Source organism: Hypanus sabinus, chromosome 17 (genome assembly GCF_030144855.1).
Source record: "Hypanus sabinus isolate sHypSab1 chromosome 17, sHypSab1.hap1, whole genome shotgun sequence".
Taxonomy (NCBI): Eukaryota; Metazoa; Chordata; class Chondrichthyes; order Myliobatiformes; family Dasyatidae; genus Hypanus; species Hypanus sabinus.
The window spans coordinates 64,570,328-64,589,030 of record NC_082722.1 but is presented as its reverse complement, the minus strand read 5'-3'; the positions used below and the strand labels follow the sequence as shown (position 1 = coordinate 64,589,030).

General features: G+C 45.6%; 1 protein-coding gene across 1 annotated transcript in view; it reads left to right on the top strand.

Moving 5' to 3' along the window:
• The first annotated feature begins 311 nt into the window (after positions 1–311).
• dusp22a (dual specificity phosphatase 22a) overlaps positions 312–18,703 on the top strand; it is a 195,937-nt gene continuing 177,545 nt past the window's right edge. The window contains exons 1-2 of the mRNA XM_059993200.1: positions 312–963; positions 1,058–1,105. Of these exons, the coding sequence (XP_059849183.1) occupies positions 1,085–1,105 (21 nt within the window). The 5' untranslated portion in view covers positions 312–963; positions 1,058–1,084. The remainder of the gene's footprint in view (positions 964–1,057; positions 1,106–18,703) is intronic.

The following is an 18,703-nucleotide window of genomic DNA, read 5'->3' as shown; positions in this document are numbered from 1 at the left end:
GAAAGGACTAGATTGGGTGGATGTGGAGAGGATGTTTCCTATGGTGGGGGTAGCCAGAACTGGCGGGCACAGCCTCAAAATTGAGGGGCGACCCTTGAGAACAGAAGTAAGGAGGGTTTTTTTGGCCACAGAGTGGTAAATCTGTGGAATGCTCTACCACAGACTACGATGGAGGCCAAGTCTCTGCGTATATTTAAGGCTGAAGTGGATCGGTTCCTGATTGGCAGGGCATCAAAGGATATGGCAAGAAGGCAGGTGTATAGGGTTGAGTGGGATCTGGGATCAGCCATGAAGGAATGGTGGAGCAGACTCGATTGGCTGAATTGCCTAATTCTGCTCCTATGTCTTATAGTCTTATGGTCATAACCCCTCATTTAATGGTTGTGGTCCATGGCATAAAAAAAGGTTGGGAACCCCGCCTAGAAACTTGTTTGTTCCTCCAGACTCCAGCATCTGCAGTGTTTTGAATCTTCAACCCTGATTCTGTTCTTGACCCGAGCACTTTTAATTCCTTGGGTAACACGGTGGAATAGCGGTTCGCGTAGACGCTATTACAGTGCCAGCGAAATGGGTTCAACATCTTCTCATCCTGACCCTAATGGTTTCCTCCCACATTCCAAATACTAACGGAGTTAACAGGTTAACTGGCAGCGCAGGCTCGTTGGATCGGAAGTATCTCAAAATAAATAAATTCCACGGCAAACCAAGAGGGTATAACCTTGCTAAACTGGTCCAAACCAGATGGCTTCCCTGGTGAAGTTCTGAAACTAATTCGGGATGACTGAAGTGAGATGAAGTGAGTTTGTCCCTTTAACTACTGTTGGAACCACCCAGTGGTGATGTCAGTGTGTTGATGTGCTGTGCCAGGAAGTCCGGAAGAAAAACGGGATTCATGTGTTGCCTGAGCGGGTGACACTGCTCCATGTAGGCGAGATTGCCTTGACCCTCGTTGAAGTCGTTTCGGTAAGGAAGCCTTTCCTCCATGACTGAGAGGCAGCCACCATACTGTCGGTCTTGTAGTTGCTTGAATTGTTGACACGTTGTGTTTTCGTTGCAGATCTGGTATTAACCGAGACTGCCAGCCATGGGCACTGGAATGTCTAAGGTACGTGCTATTCGGGGAGCCTACTTACACAGTTGCCGATGGCGTTCTCTTCAGATCCACAGAGTGGTTTATGACATGAGTGGCATTGCAGTGTATGTAGGCAGAGAGGCATCGCATTTCCCGCAAGATAATAAAAGCCGCCTCCTTCTGTCGACAGCGATTAATATTTCAAAATAAATGTAGTAACTGGTTATTTTACTGGGGTTCTCGTTACTTACATCCCAGGGCCACAGGCAGAGCAAAGCGACTGCAAAGTAGTCAAAACATTTCTGTTTTGTATCAGCCTACCGTATGAATTTATCTTTGGTAGCTCAGTTTAAATTTAGGAGTTTTTGTTTAGGCAACAGAGCTCCCCGAACGCCCATTCACAGTGCGATGTTGCCGTAGCTGCTATTAAATAAGATTGCAGGCAAAGCGGATTTGTTGTGGCAACCGCCAAACAAGAGGGGTGAGAGTGCTGATATATTTGGGTGATGATCCTCAAACTAGCTGGTTAGACTTTGGCAGGATTCCTGCTCCAGGCTGTGCAGAGGATCCGGAATTAAACCGCCTTAGTCATCAGATCCATTCCAAGGTCGTGATTTCAATGTTCTTTCAGTAACAAGGACGTTAAGAGTGCTCGATTTCTCGGCTTGTTCTGAAAAAAAAAACAACCACCACTGTTCTCTCCAACTCCAACCTCCCCACGTCTTTATTTTATCTCTTCTTGCAGAGCTCTATTCTAATTAGTGTTTTAAAAAACGTGATGCAGCGATGTCTGCCTTAAAGGGACAGGCACTTCATCAGGTTTGTGAATTATGCAAAAACGGTGGGCGCCTTTGACGCTTAGAATTGTTAACGGGGTTCTCAGCCTGAGGTCCACGGACTCTTCTGTTAATGGTAAGGCTCTCTTGGCATAAAAACAGTTTGAGAACCCCTGCTTGATAGGAACACAGCCCTGAAGGGTGTGACAGTGCAGAGTTTAGATTATTTTGACATGGCTGGGGTAAAGTGATGGGGGTCACAGATAGGGGCCTGGAGTCAATTCAGATCTATTAATCACATGTACATTGAAATGTACAGTGAAATGTATTGTTTGGCAACCTAGGGATGTGCCGGGACCAGCCTGCAGGCATCACCATAGCACACATGCCCACAATGCACCACAGAACAAAACAGAAAACAACAAGGGCCAAAACAACACCAGCAGAACAAGCCCCTTTCCCCCCTCCCACCTACCTAAATACTCCTTTGCTGTAATGTTGTGGTTTAGGTCTTTTGTTAATATTGTAAAGTTATGTAAGAGGTGACAGATGCTTATGGTAGTGTTGCACACCAAAGTAAGCAACTTTGCACGCCTTCGTCCGAGTTTAGGGCATGTTATTTTAGGATCTCAATCTTGGAAAGATAAGATCATATAGGAGCAAAATTAAGTCATTTGGCCCATCAAGACTTCTCTGCTATTTCATCATGGCTGATCCAATTCTCTGCTCCACACCAGTCTCCTGCCATCTTCCCATTTCCCTTCATACTCTGACAAATCAATAATCTATCAATCTCTGCCTTAAATATACATAAACACTTTATTCTGTGGCTGTGTCCACTGGTTTTAGACACTCCCACCATAGGAAACATCTTCTTGACATCCACTCTGTCAAAGGCCTTCCACTATTCAATAGGTTTCAGTGAGGTCACCCCTCATTCTTCTGAGTGCTGGTGAATACAGGCCTAGAGCCATGTAATGCTCTTCATGACACAAGCCGTTCTATCATGGAATCATTTCCATGAACCACCTTTGAACCCTCTCCAGCTTCAGCACGTCCTTCCTAAAATTAGGGGCCCAAACTGCTCACAATACTCCAAGTGAGGCCTCACCAGTGTTTTATAAAGCCTCAAAATTACATCCTTGCTTTTATATTCTAGTTTTCTTGAAATGAATGCTAACATTGTATTTGCTTTCATCACCATGGACTCAACCTGCAAATTAGGGAACCTGCACAAGGACTCCCAAGTCCCTTTGCACCTCAGTTTTTAAAAATTTTCTCTCCAATTAGAAAATAGTCAACCCCTTCAGTTATTTTACCAATGTGGTTGACCATAGAGCTCCTGATATGGTATTCCATCTGCTATTTCTTTGCCCATTCTCCTAATCTCTCTCAAACCTTCTGTAGCTCTCTACTTCCCCAAAACTAACTCCCCCTCCACCTATCTTCATATCATCTGCAAACTTTGCAACAAAGCCATCAATTCCATTTTCCAAATCATTGACATGTAACGTAAAAACAACTGGTCTAAAAACAGATGCCTACGGAACACCACTAGACACCAACAGCCTGTCAGAAAAGTCTCCCTTTATTCCCACACTTTTCCTCCTGCCAATCAGCCACTGCTTTACCACGCTAGAGTCTTTCCTGTATTACCATGGGTTCGTAGCTTGATAAGCAGCCTCATGTGTGGCACCTTGTCTAAGGCCTTCTGAAAATTCAAGTACACAACATCAACCATTTGTCCTTTGTTTATACTGCTTGTTATTTCTTCAAAGAATTCCAACAGATTTTGTCAGGTAAGGTTTTACTTGAGGAAGCCACACTGACTATGGCCTGTTTTATCATGTGCCTCCAAGTACCTGGAGACGGTTATTTCTTCAGCGGTACGATTGAGGCACAACTGCGTAAGCGCGTAGACGTCAGCCAGTTAGAACAGCAAGAAAAGTTTAAAAGGAGTCAGCTTTATAGAACGGGCGCCAGAGTAGAGGGAGGCAGAGTAGGAAGGCTTTTGCTTCGGCAATAATGGGTCAAGGTAAGGTTAGTTGCCTGTGTAGAATGCAGACAGGAAATATGTGTGTGAGGCTGGTGTTCTGTGCTTGGTGTCAGATGTGGGAAGTCCTGGAGACTCCCAGCCTCCCAGATGGCCACATCTGCACCAGGTGCGTTGAGCTGCAGCTCCTTAGGGACTGCGCTAGGGAACTGCAGATGCAGCTCAATGATCTTAATCTGGTCAGGCAGAGTGAGGAGGTGATAGAGAGGAGCTATAGGCAGGTAGTCACTCTGGGGCCTGGGGAGACAGATAAGTGGGTAAGTCAGGAGAGGGAAGGGCAGGAGTCAGATACTAGAGAGTACCCCAGTGGCTGTCCCCCTTAACAATAAGTACTCCTGTTTGAGTACTGTTTGGGGGGGATGGCATACTTGGGGGAAGTAACAGTGGCCACATCTCTGGCACAAAGTCTGGCCCTGTGGCTCAGAAGGGTAGGGAAAGGAAGAGGATGGCAGCAGTGATAGGGGACTCTATAGTTAGGGAGTCAGACAGGCGATTCTGTGGACGCAGGAAAAGAACATGGATGATAGTTTCCCTCTCAGGTGCCAGGGTCCGGGATGTTTCTGATCACATCCATGATATCCTGAAGTGGGCAGGAGAACAGCCAGAGGTCGTGGTACAAATTGGTACCAACAACATAGGTAGGAAAAGGGACGAGGTCCTGAACACAGACTATGGGGAGTTAGGAAGGAAGTTGAGAAGCAGGCCCTCAAAGGTAGTAATCTTGGGATTACTGCCTGTTCTAAGTGACAGTGAGTATAGGAATAGAATGAGTGGAGTATAAATGCGTGGCAGAGAGATTGGAGCAGAGAGCAGGGATTCAGATTTCTGGATCATTGGGACCTCTTTTGGGGTAGGCGTGACCTGTGCAAAAAGGATGGGTTGCACTTGAATTCCAGGGGTATCAATATCCTGGCAGGGTGGTTTGCAAAGGCTTTTGAGGAGAGTTTAAACTAGAATTGCTGGGGAATGGGAACCGAACTGAAGAGAAGGATGAAGTGGCGGTTGGCTCACAAGTAGAGAAAGCTTGGAGACAGGGTGAGAGGGAGGATAGGCAGGTGATAGAGAAAGGATGCTCTCAGACCGATGGTTTGAGATGTGTCTATTTTAATGAAGGAGTATTATGAGCAAAGCGGATGAGCATAGAGCTTAGATCAGTACTTGGAGCTATGATGTTGTAGCCATTACAGAGACTTGGATGGCTCAGGGGCAGGAATAGCTACTTCAAGTACCAGGCTTTAGATGTTTCAGAAAGGACAGGGAGGGAGGCAAAAGAAGTGGGGGCGTGGCACCGTTGATCAGAGATGTTGTCATGGCTGCAGAAAAGGAGGAAGTCATGGAGGGATTGTCTACGGAGTCTCTGTGGGTGGAAGTTAGGAACAGGAAGGGGTCAATAACTCTACTGGGTGTTTTTTATAGACCATCCAATAGTAACAGGGACATTGTGGAGCAGATAGGGAGACAGATTCTGGAAAGGTGTAATAATAACAGGGTTGTTGTGGTGGGAGATTTTAATTTACCAAATATCGATTGGCATCTCCCTAGAGCAAGGGGTTTAGATGGGGTGGAGTTTGTCAGGTGTGTTCAGGAAGGTTTCTTGACACAATATGTAGATAAGCCTACAAGAGGAGAGACTGTACTTGATCTGGTATTGGGAAATGAAGCTGGCCAGGTGTCAGATCTCTCAGTGGGAGAGCAGTTTGGAGATGGTGATCACAATTCTGTCTCCTTTATGACGGATGTGGCCGTGGTATCGGGGCAGCGGATGGCAAAGGGGAACCGCGAGTACTCGTTGATTATGTTGAGAAAGTAGACATTGCAGTCGGTGGAGGGAAGGGGGCCCTTAAAGTCGACACTCAGTCACTCAAAGGGGCGGGTGGCCTAGATAAGTTGTGCCTGTTCAGGACGGTAGAAGTGCGGTTTGCACTCAGCACAGACTTGACAGACCCTGGTCATCGTCCTGATTTCCTCAAGGGAGTAAGGCAGGTTACAGGCTTTCACGAAATGGTAAAGTCGGGTGACCCCCGGGTGGCAAAGATCTGCATGGAGGGCGTATAGCCGGTTGAGCTGCGCGCTGGCACACGCTCCCCGGGATAGGGCATCAGGGGTCTCATTGAGCCTTCCAGGCTGGTACAGGATGTCATAGTTGTAGGTGGAGAGTTCTATTCTATTCAGCCTCGGCTGAGAGGGGAAATGCGGTGGACTTGACCAGGGGGCGGGCCTTGTCTGCGTAGTGAGGGACCCATTGGACGTAATAGGAAAAGAAGCCCAGACACCATTGGAGACCTCTGAGGGTGGTGGGAAGAGGGAGTTCCAACAGGGGGCGCATACCCAACAGGGCCAATGACCCCATTCTCCACGACATACCCAAGGAACACACACTTGTCCCTGTTATAGGTGAGGTTAGCTTTGGCCGCTTGGAAAAATCGTTGGAGGTTGGTGTTGTGATCCTACCAGTCGTGACCACAGATGGCGATGTTATCCAGATATGGGAACGTGGCCTTCAGTTGGCACTGGTCCACCATCCGGTCCATTTCTGTCTGGAAGACAGAGACACCATTCGTGACACCGAAGGGGACGCGCAGGAAATGTTAGAGCCTGCCGCCCGCCTCGAAGGCGGTGTAGGGGCGGTCCTCCGGGCGGATGGGGAGCTGATGGTAAGCGGATTTCAGGTTTATGGTCGAGTACACCTTGTACTGAGCTATCTGAATGACCATATCCACGATGCGGGGTAGGGGGTATGCGTCAAGCTACGTATTGATGCTATAGTCCACGACCATCTTATTTTTCTGCCGGTCTGAACAATGACCACCTGGACCCTCCAAGGACTTGTGCTTGGCTCAATGTTCCCCTCCCTGAGCAGCCGCTGCACCTCCGACTTAATGAAGGCTCTGTCCCCCGCGCTGTACCTCCTGCTTTTAGTTGCCACAGGTTTAGTCGGGGGTCAGGTTGGCGAACAGCGGTGGGGGAGGGATCTTGAGGGTGGAAAGGCTGCAAGTGGTGTCAGTAGCATGGCTGTTGGCATGGTGTTGGGTGGGATGTGTGGGTCAGTGTGTGTGTGTGGTCAGTAGTGGTGTATATGACAAAGTCCCACAAAACTGAGGATTTCTGACAGTGATTGGTGGGAGGGGCCCATCATACTCCGTTGTCATACTTTTCAGGTGGCTCTGGAAGTTGAGCCCCAATAGCACAGGGGAACACAGTTGAGGCATGACCAGTAACGCAAAGTCCCAATATTCTGTGCCCTGCACCACCAATGTCACTACACAACCCCCCCGGATGTCTGTAGAATGCAATCCAGAAGCCATGGTGACCTTCTGGTTTACCGGCAGTGTCACAAGTCCGCAGCGTTGCACTGTGTCTGGGTAAATAAAACTCTCAGTGCTGTCCATGTCAAACAGGCAGCTAGTCCTGTGCCCCTCCACCAGGATGTCTTTCATTGACCTTGCGAGCTGGAGTGGAGCACTTTGGTCGAGGGTCACGGAGGCCAGAGTTGCATCGCCGTCTAGGTGCCCAGTAAGCACCTGCGGGTCAGGGGTGGGGCAAGGTGGCACCAACCAAGATGGTCGCCCCCATGCCTCGCATGAGGCGCTGCTCAACCCTGCTTGTGGTTTGGACTTACAGGCCTTGGCGAAGTGGCCCTTCTTTCCGCAGATGGAGCAGGTAGCTTCTCGGGCCGGGCAGCATTTTCGGGGGTGCTTTTCGTGTCTGCAGAAGTAACACTGCGTGGACTTGCGACTGGCAGCAGCCGAGGTCAATTCACCGGCGGGTTGCAGGGACTGCAGCGTCCATGGGGCTGGCGGGAGATCGTGCGCCTGGAGAGCATCAGCATTGTGCAGAACGGCCTCCAGCGTGTCGGCCAGCTTGATTGCCGAATGTAAGGTAAGATCGGCGTGTTCCAGCAGCCGGTGGCGCATGTACACTGACCTGATCCCTGTAATGAAGGCGTCTCTTACTAGCAGCTCTGCATGCTGCTCCGCCATCAGTCCCCTGCAGTCACAGGCCCGCATGAGTGTCTGTAGGGCCCGGACAAACTCAGCGCTCGACTCTCTGGCCCGCTGCCGCCGTGTTGCTAAGCGATGTCTTGCATAGACGGTGTTTACTGGTCGCAGGTATTGTCTTTTGAGGGCATCCAGTGCCCTTTGGTAGGTCAGCAGGTCCCTGATCAGGGAGTAGACCCATGGACTGACCCTGGAGAGGAGAATTTTGTGCATCGTTGCAGGCTCGGTCACACGAATCTCTTCCAGGTACGATTGGAAGCATGCAAGCCAGAGTTCAAAAGCGATGCTGGCTTCTGGAGATTGAAGGTCGATATCCAATCTGTCCGGTTGTAAAATGCTCTCCATGTTTTAAAATTGCTGCTAATAAAATTGATGCACCATCAATAACTCTCGGAGATGGGAGGCGAACGATAGGCTTTTATTAGCAGCAAAAGTGACCATAACATCTTGGAGACTGAGGGAGGAGCAGTGCCTCCAATCGCCTTCATACAGGGGTCTGTGGGAGGAGCCACAGGAACAGTCAGCAGGGGGGCGTGTCCAGACAGGTATACATAGTTTACCATAGCTCTGTAATCAATTCTGATTCATTGCACAATACTCAATCCAGAATAGCTGATCCTCTAGTGGGCTCAACCACGAGCTGCTCTAAAAAGCCATTTCATAGGCACTCTAGAAATTCCCCCTCCTGTAATCAAGCACCACCCGATTTTCCCAATCTACCCTGCATATTAAAGTCCCCCATGACTGTTGTAATTTTGGCCCTTTGATGTACATTTTCTGTCTCCTGTTGTATAATTTGTAGGTCACATCGTTACTACTGTTTGAAGTTCTGTATAGAACTCCCATCAGAGTCTTTTTACCCTTGCAGTTCTTTAGCTCTCTCCACATTGATTCAATACCTTCCGACCCTATGTCACCTCTTTCTAATGATTTGATTTCATTTTTTTATCAACAGAGCAGCACCGCCCCCTTTGCCTTCTTGCCTGTCCTTTTGATACAGTGTGTATCATTGGACATTAAGCTCCTAGCTATAATCCTTCAGCCATGATTCAGTGATGCCTACAACATCATACTCGGCAATCTGCAGCTGTGCTGCAAGTTCATCCACCTTATTCCGTAAACTCTATGCATTCAAGTACCACACCTTCAGTCCTATATTCATCCTTTACGATTTGTCTGCCTTTTTACATTGCAACTCATCCTGTTGACTGCAATTCTGCCTTGTCAACAGCCTCTCCTGACTACACATGCCTCTGTTTGTGAACCAGCTACCACATCGTCAGCACTATTATCCGCCATTCCTCCGATACTTCTTCATTGAAATATATGCAGCCCAGGACACTAGCTGCACCATGCTCAACCTTTTGATTCCTGACTTTGTCTGAGGCCTCACCAACATCTGCCTCCACAACCTCTCCACTAACTGTTCTGGCACTCTGGTTCCCATCCCTCTGCAACTCTAGTTTAAACCCCATCATGCAGTATTAACAAACCTTCCCGCTAGAATATCAGGCCTTCTCCAGTTTGGGTGCAAACTGCCCCTTTGTACATGTCTCACCTTCCCTGAAAGCGAGCCCGATGATCCAAAAATCTTACGCTCTCCATTCTACACCAACTCTTTTGCCACATATTAAATTGTATAATCTTCCTAGTTCTGGCCTCACTCACACATGGCATGGGTAGCAAACGTGAGTTCACAACCCTGGAGATCCTGCCCTTTAAATTAGCTCCTCACTCCCTGAACTCCCTATGCAGATCCTTGTCATTTGTCCTACCTGTGTCATTGGTACCAACATGGACCAAGACTTCTGGCTACAAACACTATTGTTAATGTAGAGTGCAGTGTAATTCAGGAGACTAGAGGCAAGTACAATAATCATGTGGGATTTTAATGCGCAGAAGGGCTGGGCAAATCATAATAGGAGTAGTAGTATAGAGGCTAGAGTATTTGTGAACACAAGAAAGTCGGCCAATGCTGGAAATCCAAAGCACCGCACACAAACTGCAATTAGAACTCAGCAGGTCAGGCAGTATCGATGGTGATGAATAAAGAGCTGATGCCCTGAAACCTCTTGGGAATTTTCAGCTAATTTCTGGCTCCTTCTGTTGTGTCATAGAAACCCCCAATGCCGCTTTCGAGAATTGAGATCACTGTGTGGGTAGAATGTATAGAAACACACACACAATGCTGGAGGAACTTGGCAGGTCAGGCAGCATCTATGGGAAAGAGTAAACAGTTGATGTTTTAGGCTGAAACCCTTCTTCAGGATTGAGAAGGAAAGGGAAAAAAATGCCAGAAAAAGGAGGTAGGGGAAGGGGAAAGAAGCTAGCTGGAAGATGATAGGTGAAGACATGTGGGTGGGAAAGGTGATGGGAAAAAGAATCTGATAGGACAGGAGAGTGGAGAATAGGAGAAAGGGAAGGAGGAGAGAACCCAGGAGGAACTAATAGGCAGGTGAGAAGAAGTGAAAGGTCAGAGTGCGGAATAGAGGGGGAGGGGAATCGATATTCATGTCATCACGTTGGAGGATACCCAGGCAGAATATAAGTGTTGTTATTCCACCCTGAGGATGGCCTCATCTCGGCACAAGAGGAGGCCACAGATCTGCATGGATCATTATACTGAGGAATCAGCATGGAGACAGGCTACTTAAATTTAGTATTCTGTGATGAGGAAGAGTTACTTAAAAACAAGAGTTCAGAGTACAATCAAATTGTATAAAAGCAAGTGATTTAGTTCAATCTGGAATTAGGGCTGTAAATCTCAACCAACTACAAGGTTATGTGTTGAGTTGGAGCTGGATGATTGAGAAACTACATTGAAAAGGATGACATTAAACAAATTATTATATACCTCTTTAAGGCATATAAAACTTAATAGGAAAAGTGTTTCAGCCATGGCTAATAATGGAAATTAAATCAAATGAAAATGCTTATAATGCCGACAAGAGCAGTAAGCCTGAGGATGAGCAGCATTTCTGAATTTAGTGGAGAAGGATCAAAACTGTATCAACTAGTATTGAGACATAAAAGAAAAGGAGTAATAAAAAATTAATTTGGTACCTTTCAGGCTGACGAAGGAGAGACAATCTTGAGTTTGCCTTCATGAAAGAACACATAGAAAATCTGTTGGAAATAGAGAACATTGCTTCTAGGGTGAATGAAGAACTGAAACAACGTAGCATGAGTAAAACAAGGAATTGAGGAAAATAATGAGGCTGAAAGCCAATGGACATCCAGTATCTGATGAACTCATCAGAAGGGTTTCAAAGAGGTGGTGATGGAGGTCGTGCACTGGCTGTCAAGTTGCAAAATTCCACAGGTTCTGGAATGGTTCTTACAGATTGGAAATTAGCAATGTAAGAGCAATATTTAATAAAGTGGGGAGAGAGAAGGTGGTGAACTATAGACCAATTATCTTGATATCACTAAAAGAAAAATGTTAGAGTCTAATATTACGGAAGTGATAACAAGTTGTGTAGAAAATAAAAGAAGCATTAGTAAGAGCTAAGATGCAATTATGAAGGGAATTATGCGAAGGGGAGTGATAAGAGCAGGAATGATGATCTCATCCTCATTTGGGCCAAGTATGTAATAAAATCCAGAATTAAATGTTTCCGATGGAAACAAAACTTAGCATTGGTTAGCAGGATAAGTGTTGCTTGATGGCATCTTTGCCAATTGGATGATGATTGAGAGTAGATGATATGCTGCTGATTGATCAGTTGGAGAAATCCTGGTTTGTATCTCAGAGGTTTTCCAGTCTGTCAGTGTGAAAACTGTAAACAGGCATTTGGTCAGTTCTTGAGCATGTATTCATTGTCACAAATCCCAATGTTTCAAGGCCATGGCCTCAGCAGTACCTTGCTTACTCAGCTGTCTGTTTATTTATTTAGCAATTATAGTATGCAGTAGGCCCTTCCGTCCCTTTGAGCCACACTGCCCCAGCAACCCCACAACCCCGATTAACTCTAACCTTATCATGGGACAGTTTACAATGACCAATTAACCTACCTGGACTGTGGGAGGAAACCGGAGCACCCAGAGGAAACCCATGCATTCCACGGAGAAGACGTACAGACACTTCTTACAGAACAGCCCTGGAATTGAACTTCCTGAGCTGTAAGAGAGTTGCATTGACTGCTACACTCCGTGGCACCCAATATTAATAATAATACTAATTTTAAAATATTGCCAATGCCTATTTATTAATATTGTGTACATTTATTCAATTGGTCTGTATAGTATATGATCTCTCTGATGCTGGGAATCTCAGGAGGATACTGAAGTGAGCCATATACTTGGTATTTTTGGATGTCGGTAATTGCAAACACTTATTTTGCATCCTCGTAACCGTGTGGTCATCTGCAGGTTTCTGTGGCATGAGATGGCTTGAGTTTTGACTCTTTTATTGAGTGGCTGTACCTTTCTATCCTGTACGTGTTATGTGTACTTTATGCTGCGTGTGACTATTGGTACTGTCTTTTGTACCTTGACCTTGTCTTGTTTGGCTATATTCATGAATATTCATATATGGTTGAATGACGATTAATCTTGAATTGAATTGAATTAAATTGTACTGAGCTCTGCCTTTATGAGGAATGGAAGTGTTCATGGACTCTCATTAGCTGTTTAAGTGCCTGTTGCTTTCCATGACTGGATATATAAGGCCTTTTATCTATTGGTTCTAATGCTGCTTTAGACAGATTGCAGCTTGCTAAATTTGATATTTGGCCAGCATGAGTTATAACTTTTCCAGTTGATATGTTTTTATGTGCCTGATATAGCTCCTCTCATTCTCCATAATCAAATGTTTAATGGCCAAGGCGATGTTGGGCCATGAGGTCACAGGTTATTTTGGAAAATAATTCTGTCATAACTGAGGGCCCACTGCAACACAGATACATCCAGTTTTAGCTGACATCTCTGTTCTGACTCTGCACCATTCGGCCTTGTGGTTAATCATCTAGGTGAAAAGTGACAGTTTCTCTTCACAGCCTAAGGTAATATAGTTACGCTTAAATTCTAGACCGCACACTCTTCTAAATATTGTCGCATTTGGATTAGTGCAAATCAGATGGAAGACAAGCAGGCTTATCCCTCACGATGGATGGCCATCGATCAGATGTGTTGTTCTGTTTTTCTCTCAACAACTGCTGTCTCACCTGCTGAATATTTCCAGAATTTTTTCCAGTACAGTGTCGTGTTAACAACCCTTCCCTCATGATTAACAAAACAAAAGAAATTCGGTACGACCACCTCTGTCCCTATCAACTCTTACCAATTTTATTGGTGCACCATAGAAAGCATTCTGACTGGGTTTATATTGGAATTCCTAAAGTGAGGCCCAATAGGTGAAGCCTGGGCCTGTGAGTCCACTGGGAAGGTAAAGGCCTAATGTCTGTGAGTGTGAGTCCACTGGAGGCCCAGAGATGGCCTGTCCTGGAGTTGGATGGCTCTGTGTGTGTCTGTGCACAGGAGTAGTAGGGAGGTAAGGGGGCTTATTTTGCTGTTGATGGTTTATTGTTGTTTTTGTTGCTTGAGGGTTCTGCGAACATGGTGGGCATGCTACGTTGGCGCCAGACACTTGCAGGCCGCCCCCAGTACATCCTAAGGTTGCCTTAGTTCATTAACAAAAATGATATACATACTGACTATGTTTTGAAGTACTGCATATGTGGTAAATAAATACTATAAATCTGAATCTGGTATGGCTGCAGCCTTCAATGTGAACACAAGAAATTCCAGAGCTGTGGACTGTTTCTAGAACTGTTAGAGCATGCAATTTACAGTTTGGAGATCGAGTGAGTGGTCCAACACTTTGCCATCTCCAAGAGGATTTCAGGAAGCAGCGAGTGTGAGTCTTGAGATGAAGCAACTACAAGACGGGGGTGAGCTGATTAAAGCTTCCATTATTCATCATATAAAGTGACGAAGAAGATTGAAGCATCGAGGTTAACACGGAAGGTGAGAGCCAACTACCTGCCTTCTCATCGCTGACCTGGAGAAGAAGCCTGAGTGGCCTATCACTGTACCCAGAGTGTAGGCCTTTGCGCTTGAGTGTTCTTCTCTCTCTTTTGAAGGCATTGGAGGATGTTCCTAAGGTTTTACATTTATGGATTTGGGTGATAGATGATGGACTATGGACTTTTTCAATCTTATGGTTTTTATATTCTGTGCTCTGATTTTTTTGCCCATTCTTTCTCATTCTTTTTCTTGTGCGTGGGAGGGGCTTTGTGGGCAGATGTTCTTGATGTGTTTTGTGTGGGAGGAGGAGAACTGAGGGGTTGATGATCATGTTGCCGTTCTTCGTTTTGTGTGGAGGGTTGGGTTTGCTGTTTTTCTTTGAACGAACTTCCATGGTTTTTCTTTGCTTCGTGGCGATCTGGAGAAGAACAATCTGAGTTGTATACTGAATACATACTTTGATAATAAATGAACCCTTGAATCTTTGAACCTTTTGAACCTTTGAACTCCACTGGGCCATTCTTCATGCTGTTATGCTGAATAAGTTCTATGTATATGCTACTCTCTGTGGTTTCGTCCAAACATTAGCCTTCAGTTTGTTGATAGCAGTGGCGTCCCTAACTCTGTTGGTAATGGTTTCAAGTCTTACTGCAGAGAATAGGCCCAAAACAATAGACTCAAAATTGGGAAGCAGCGGTCTGTTTCAAGCACTATTAGCTCCAATAGATGTAACTTCCCATGAAAAGGCGCTTAAGCAGCTAATGAGGCCCTGTTGTCCATGAAGGCCTGGCAGCCTGTCTGTGTGGGTGGGAGGGAGGAAAATAATGCTTGTTTTGCTGCTGTTGTTTTGTTGCTTGTGTCCCGTTGTTCTGCTGAGCACGGTGGGCACGCTGTGTGGAAGCTGGAACATGTGGCTGCGCTTGCAGGCTTCCCCCAGCACAATCCTTGAGTGCGGGTTGTTCTTGCAAATGAGATATTTCTCTGTATGTTTCAATGTAGATGTGATAAATAAATCTGAAACGATAACATTTCCTTTTCTTATAATAGCCGAGCCTGGTATGAGAATGCAAAAAAAGCCGAAGGATTTTCACCTTCAACCAGAATTACCAATGCAGTTCTGAGTAGATGCTACTAGATGGGAGATGTTGGATCTCAGATACAATGTTGATCTGAGGATTTATCTACACTGTTAAACATACTGTACTGCGCATAAGTCTTGGGCACATTTATATAGCTAGGGAACCTAAGACTTTTGCAAAGTACCATAGTAATTTTATGTATTGCACTGTACTGCTCCTGCAACAAAAAAAAAATCAAATTTCATGACATATGTGAGTGATGATAAATCTGATTCTGATGTGGGTCTCTATTGTGGATTGAGAGTGGGAAAGGGGAAGTGAGAGGGGAATCATGGTTGGGAAAAGGGGAAGGGAGAGGTGGGGGGAGGCAGGAAGTGGGAAGCATCAGAGAAACATTCTGTAATGATCAATAAACCAATTGTTTGGAATCAAATGACCTTGCTACCTTGCTGGGTCTCAGGACAGGGCGTGTCTGCACCCATGTCACCCCCACCCCTGGTACTCCTTCTCTGATCCCTACACTATACTCCTCCCATGGCGCTCCACCCTCACAATTCCCAACATCCTTCTCGCTTTCTGCTCCACGTTGACAAATATAGTACTGTGCAAAAGTCAAAGGCACCCTAGCTATATATATATATATACACCTAAGACCTTTGCACAGTACTTTACATTGAAGATCCCACGATAGTATGGTGAAGACAGCTAGGGGAAATTATTCGTGTTGTTTGGACAACATCGCTCCCAAACAGCAGCACCAGATCAGATCATCTGTTTATTGTCATATTAGTGCCTGTGGGAGCACTTAGCTGCTGCTTACCCACTGGTAACTGCAAATAAAAAGAACTTCAAATGTACTTAATAGGGAGTAAAGTGCTCGGAATGATCTGAAGTTGTGAAAGGTGCCATGAAAATGCAGGTCTTTTTACGTTCAATTGGTGTTCAACATGGAGGAGTACTGATTCCTCGTATGCATGTGGCCATTATTGGGTTTTTATGACAATGATTTCTTGGTAATTTCATGCTAATCATCGTTGATAACAGCAATTTAATGAATTGAAATTAAATTTCCCAGATGCCACAATGGGATTTAAAATCATAAACCTGGGCAATAACAGCACGCTCCTCTTTATTGTTCTATGATTTTCTGACGTCTATCATATTTTATTTTAAAGATTTAAAGATTAGCTTTATTTGTCATATGTGCATTGAAGCATAGAAACATACAGTGAAATGCATCATTGACATCAAATCAAATCAGCGAGGACTGTGCTGGGCAGCCCGGTGCCAACATAGCATGCCCACAACTCACTAAAGTGGGAGGAAACGAGAGCACCCGGAGGAATCCCAGGGGATCACGGGGAGAATGTAAAACTCTTTATAGACAAAGGCAGGAATTGAACACTGATTGCTGCTCCTGTAACAGCGTTGCACTAACCACTACACTCCCCCAGCAGCTGTTATCAATCTTCACATTCCTCTCTCCCCACCATGCTCCATCTGTTGTTTCTCTTCTACCCCCCTTTCCGGCCACCACCCTTTCCTCTCACCAGCCCCACTCTCTCCCAGCCCCCTCTTTCCTCCACCCCTCCCCCTCCCCTCCACCCCCCTCTCAGGCTGAAGGTAGCAGACACCAACAGAATCAACAAACTCATTCGTAAGGCCAGTGATGTTATGGGGGTGGAACTGGACTCTCTGATGGTGGTGTCGGAAAAGAGGATGCTGTCCAAGTTGCATGCCATCTTGGACAATGTCTCTCATCCACTCCATAATGTACTGGTTAGGCACAGGAGTACATTCAGCCAGAGACTCATTCCACCGAGATGCAACACTGAGCGTCATAGGAAGTCATTCCTGTCTGTGGCCATCAAACTTTACAACTCCTCCCTCGGAGTGTCAGACACCCTGAGCCAATAGGCTGGTCCCACTTATTTCCACTTGTCATAATTTACTTATTATTATTAAATTATTTATAGTTTTATATTGCTATATCTCTACACTGTTCTTGGTTGGTGCGACTGTAACGAAACCCAATTTCCCTCAGGATCAATAAAGTATGTCTGTCTGTCTGTCTCTCCCTTCCACCCCCACTCCTCTTCATCTGCCTCCATTTATCACTCATCTGCCACTATCTCCCAACTCCAACCCTCCCCTGCCTAGTACAACCTGTCATTTTAAATCCCTACTCAATCCACCGGGGACTCCTTTCTCACCACCCCCTTCTCTGCTTTACAGTGAGCATTTCACCTCTCCACTCTCAGTCCTGATATAAGGTAACAATCACTTTCCACCCACACATGCTGCTTGACCGTCTGAGTTGCTCCAGATTCCAGTCTCTGCAGTCTCCTGTGTCTCCATACTTCCCTCATTGCTTGCTACATTTTCAATTTCTGTCCCATACTTGATTATCTTTTCTCTTCCTTTATGCTTGAAAGGCTTGTCGTATGAAGAGTGTTTGATGGCATCCTTTCAGAACGGAAATGAGGAGGAATCCCTTTAGCCAGAGGGTGGTGAATCTGTGGAATTCATTGCCACAGGCAGCTGTGGAGACCAAGTCATTGGGTACATTTAAGGCAGAGGTTGATAGATTCTTGATTGGTCAGGGCATGAAGGGAAATGGGAAAAAAGCAGGAGATCGGGGCTGAGATGAAAATTGGATCAGCCATGATGAGATGGTAGAGCAGTTTCGATGAGCCAAATGGCCTAATTCTAATTCTGATCCTATATCTTACGGTCTTATATTTTCACTTGGCTAACATGTATTGCTTGCTAGTTTGCGACACACAATCACTGCTAGTAAAACTGTTACCTCACAGCTTCAGTAACCTCTTCAATACTAACCTCTGGTGCTATTTGCATGGAGTTTGACCATAGTCCCTGTGACTGCTGATTTCATCTTGTTTCCTCCCGCATCCCAAAAACGTGTGGACTGGTAGGTTAATTTGCCACTGTTAAATGACTGCTGGTTGGTAATTGCGTGGTAGAATCAAAGCTTTCAAAGGTACAATTTAATGTCAGAGAAATGTATACAGTATACAACCTGAAATGCTTTTTCTTCATAACCATCCACGAAAACAGAGGAGTGCCCCAAAGAATGAATGACAGTTAAATGTTAGAACCCCAAAGTCCCCCCAGCTCCCCTCTCTCCCGCAAGTAAATGGCAGTGAGCAACAATCCCCCCCTACCTGCAAAAAAAAAGCATCAGCACTCGCCACCGAGCATTTAAACGTGAGCAAGAGTAACAACAAAGACACAGACTTGAGGTTAACTCCAAAGACCATGCGTTCACCCGGTATTCGACGTACCGCAGGCTCTCTCTCGCTCTCCCTAATAAGGAGTTCTGCATTCAGTTCTGGTTGCCCAATTATAGGATGGATGTCAAGGTTTTGGAGTGGGCACTGAAGAGGTTTACCAGGTTGCTGCCTGGATTAGAGGCTATGTGATATAGAAAGGTTGGATAGACTTTGATTGCTTTATTTGAAATGGCAGAGGCTGCGGGGAGATCCAATTGAGGTTTATAAGATTATGAAAGGGATTGTTAGAGTAGATAACCAGTATCTTCTTCCCAAAGTTGAAATGTCTAATAGCAGAAGACATGCATTTAATGTGAGAGGGGATAAGTTCAAAGAATAAGTGTTGGTTAAGTTTTATACACGGAAAGTAATGAATGTCTGGAGTGTGCCGCTTGGGGTGGTGTTGGAGGCAAATATGTTCAAATGGCTCTTAGACAGACACTTGAATGTACAGGAACTTGAAGG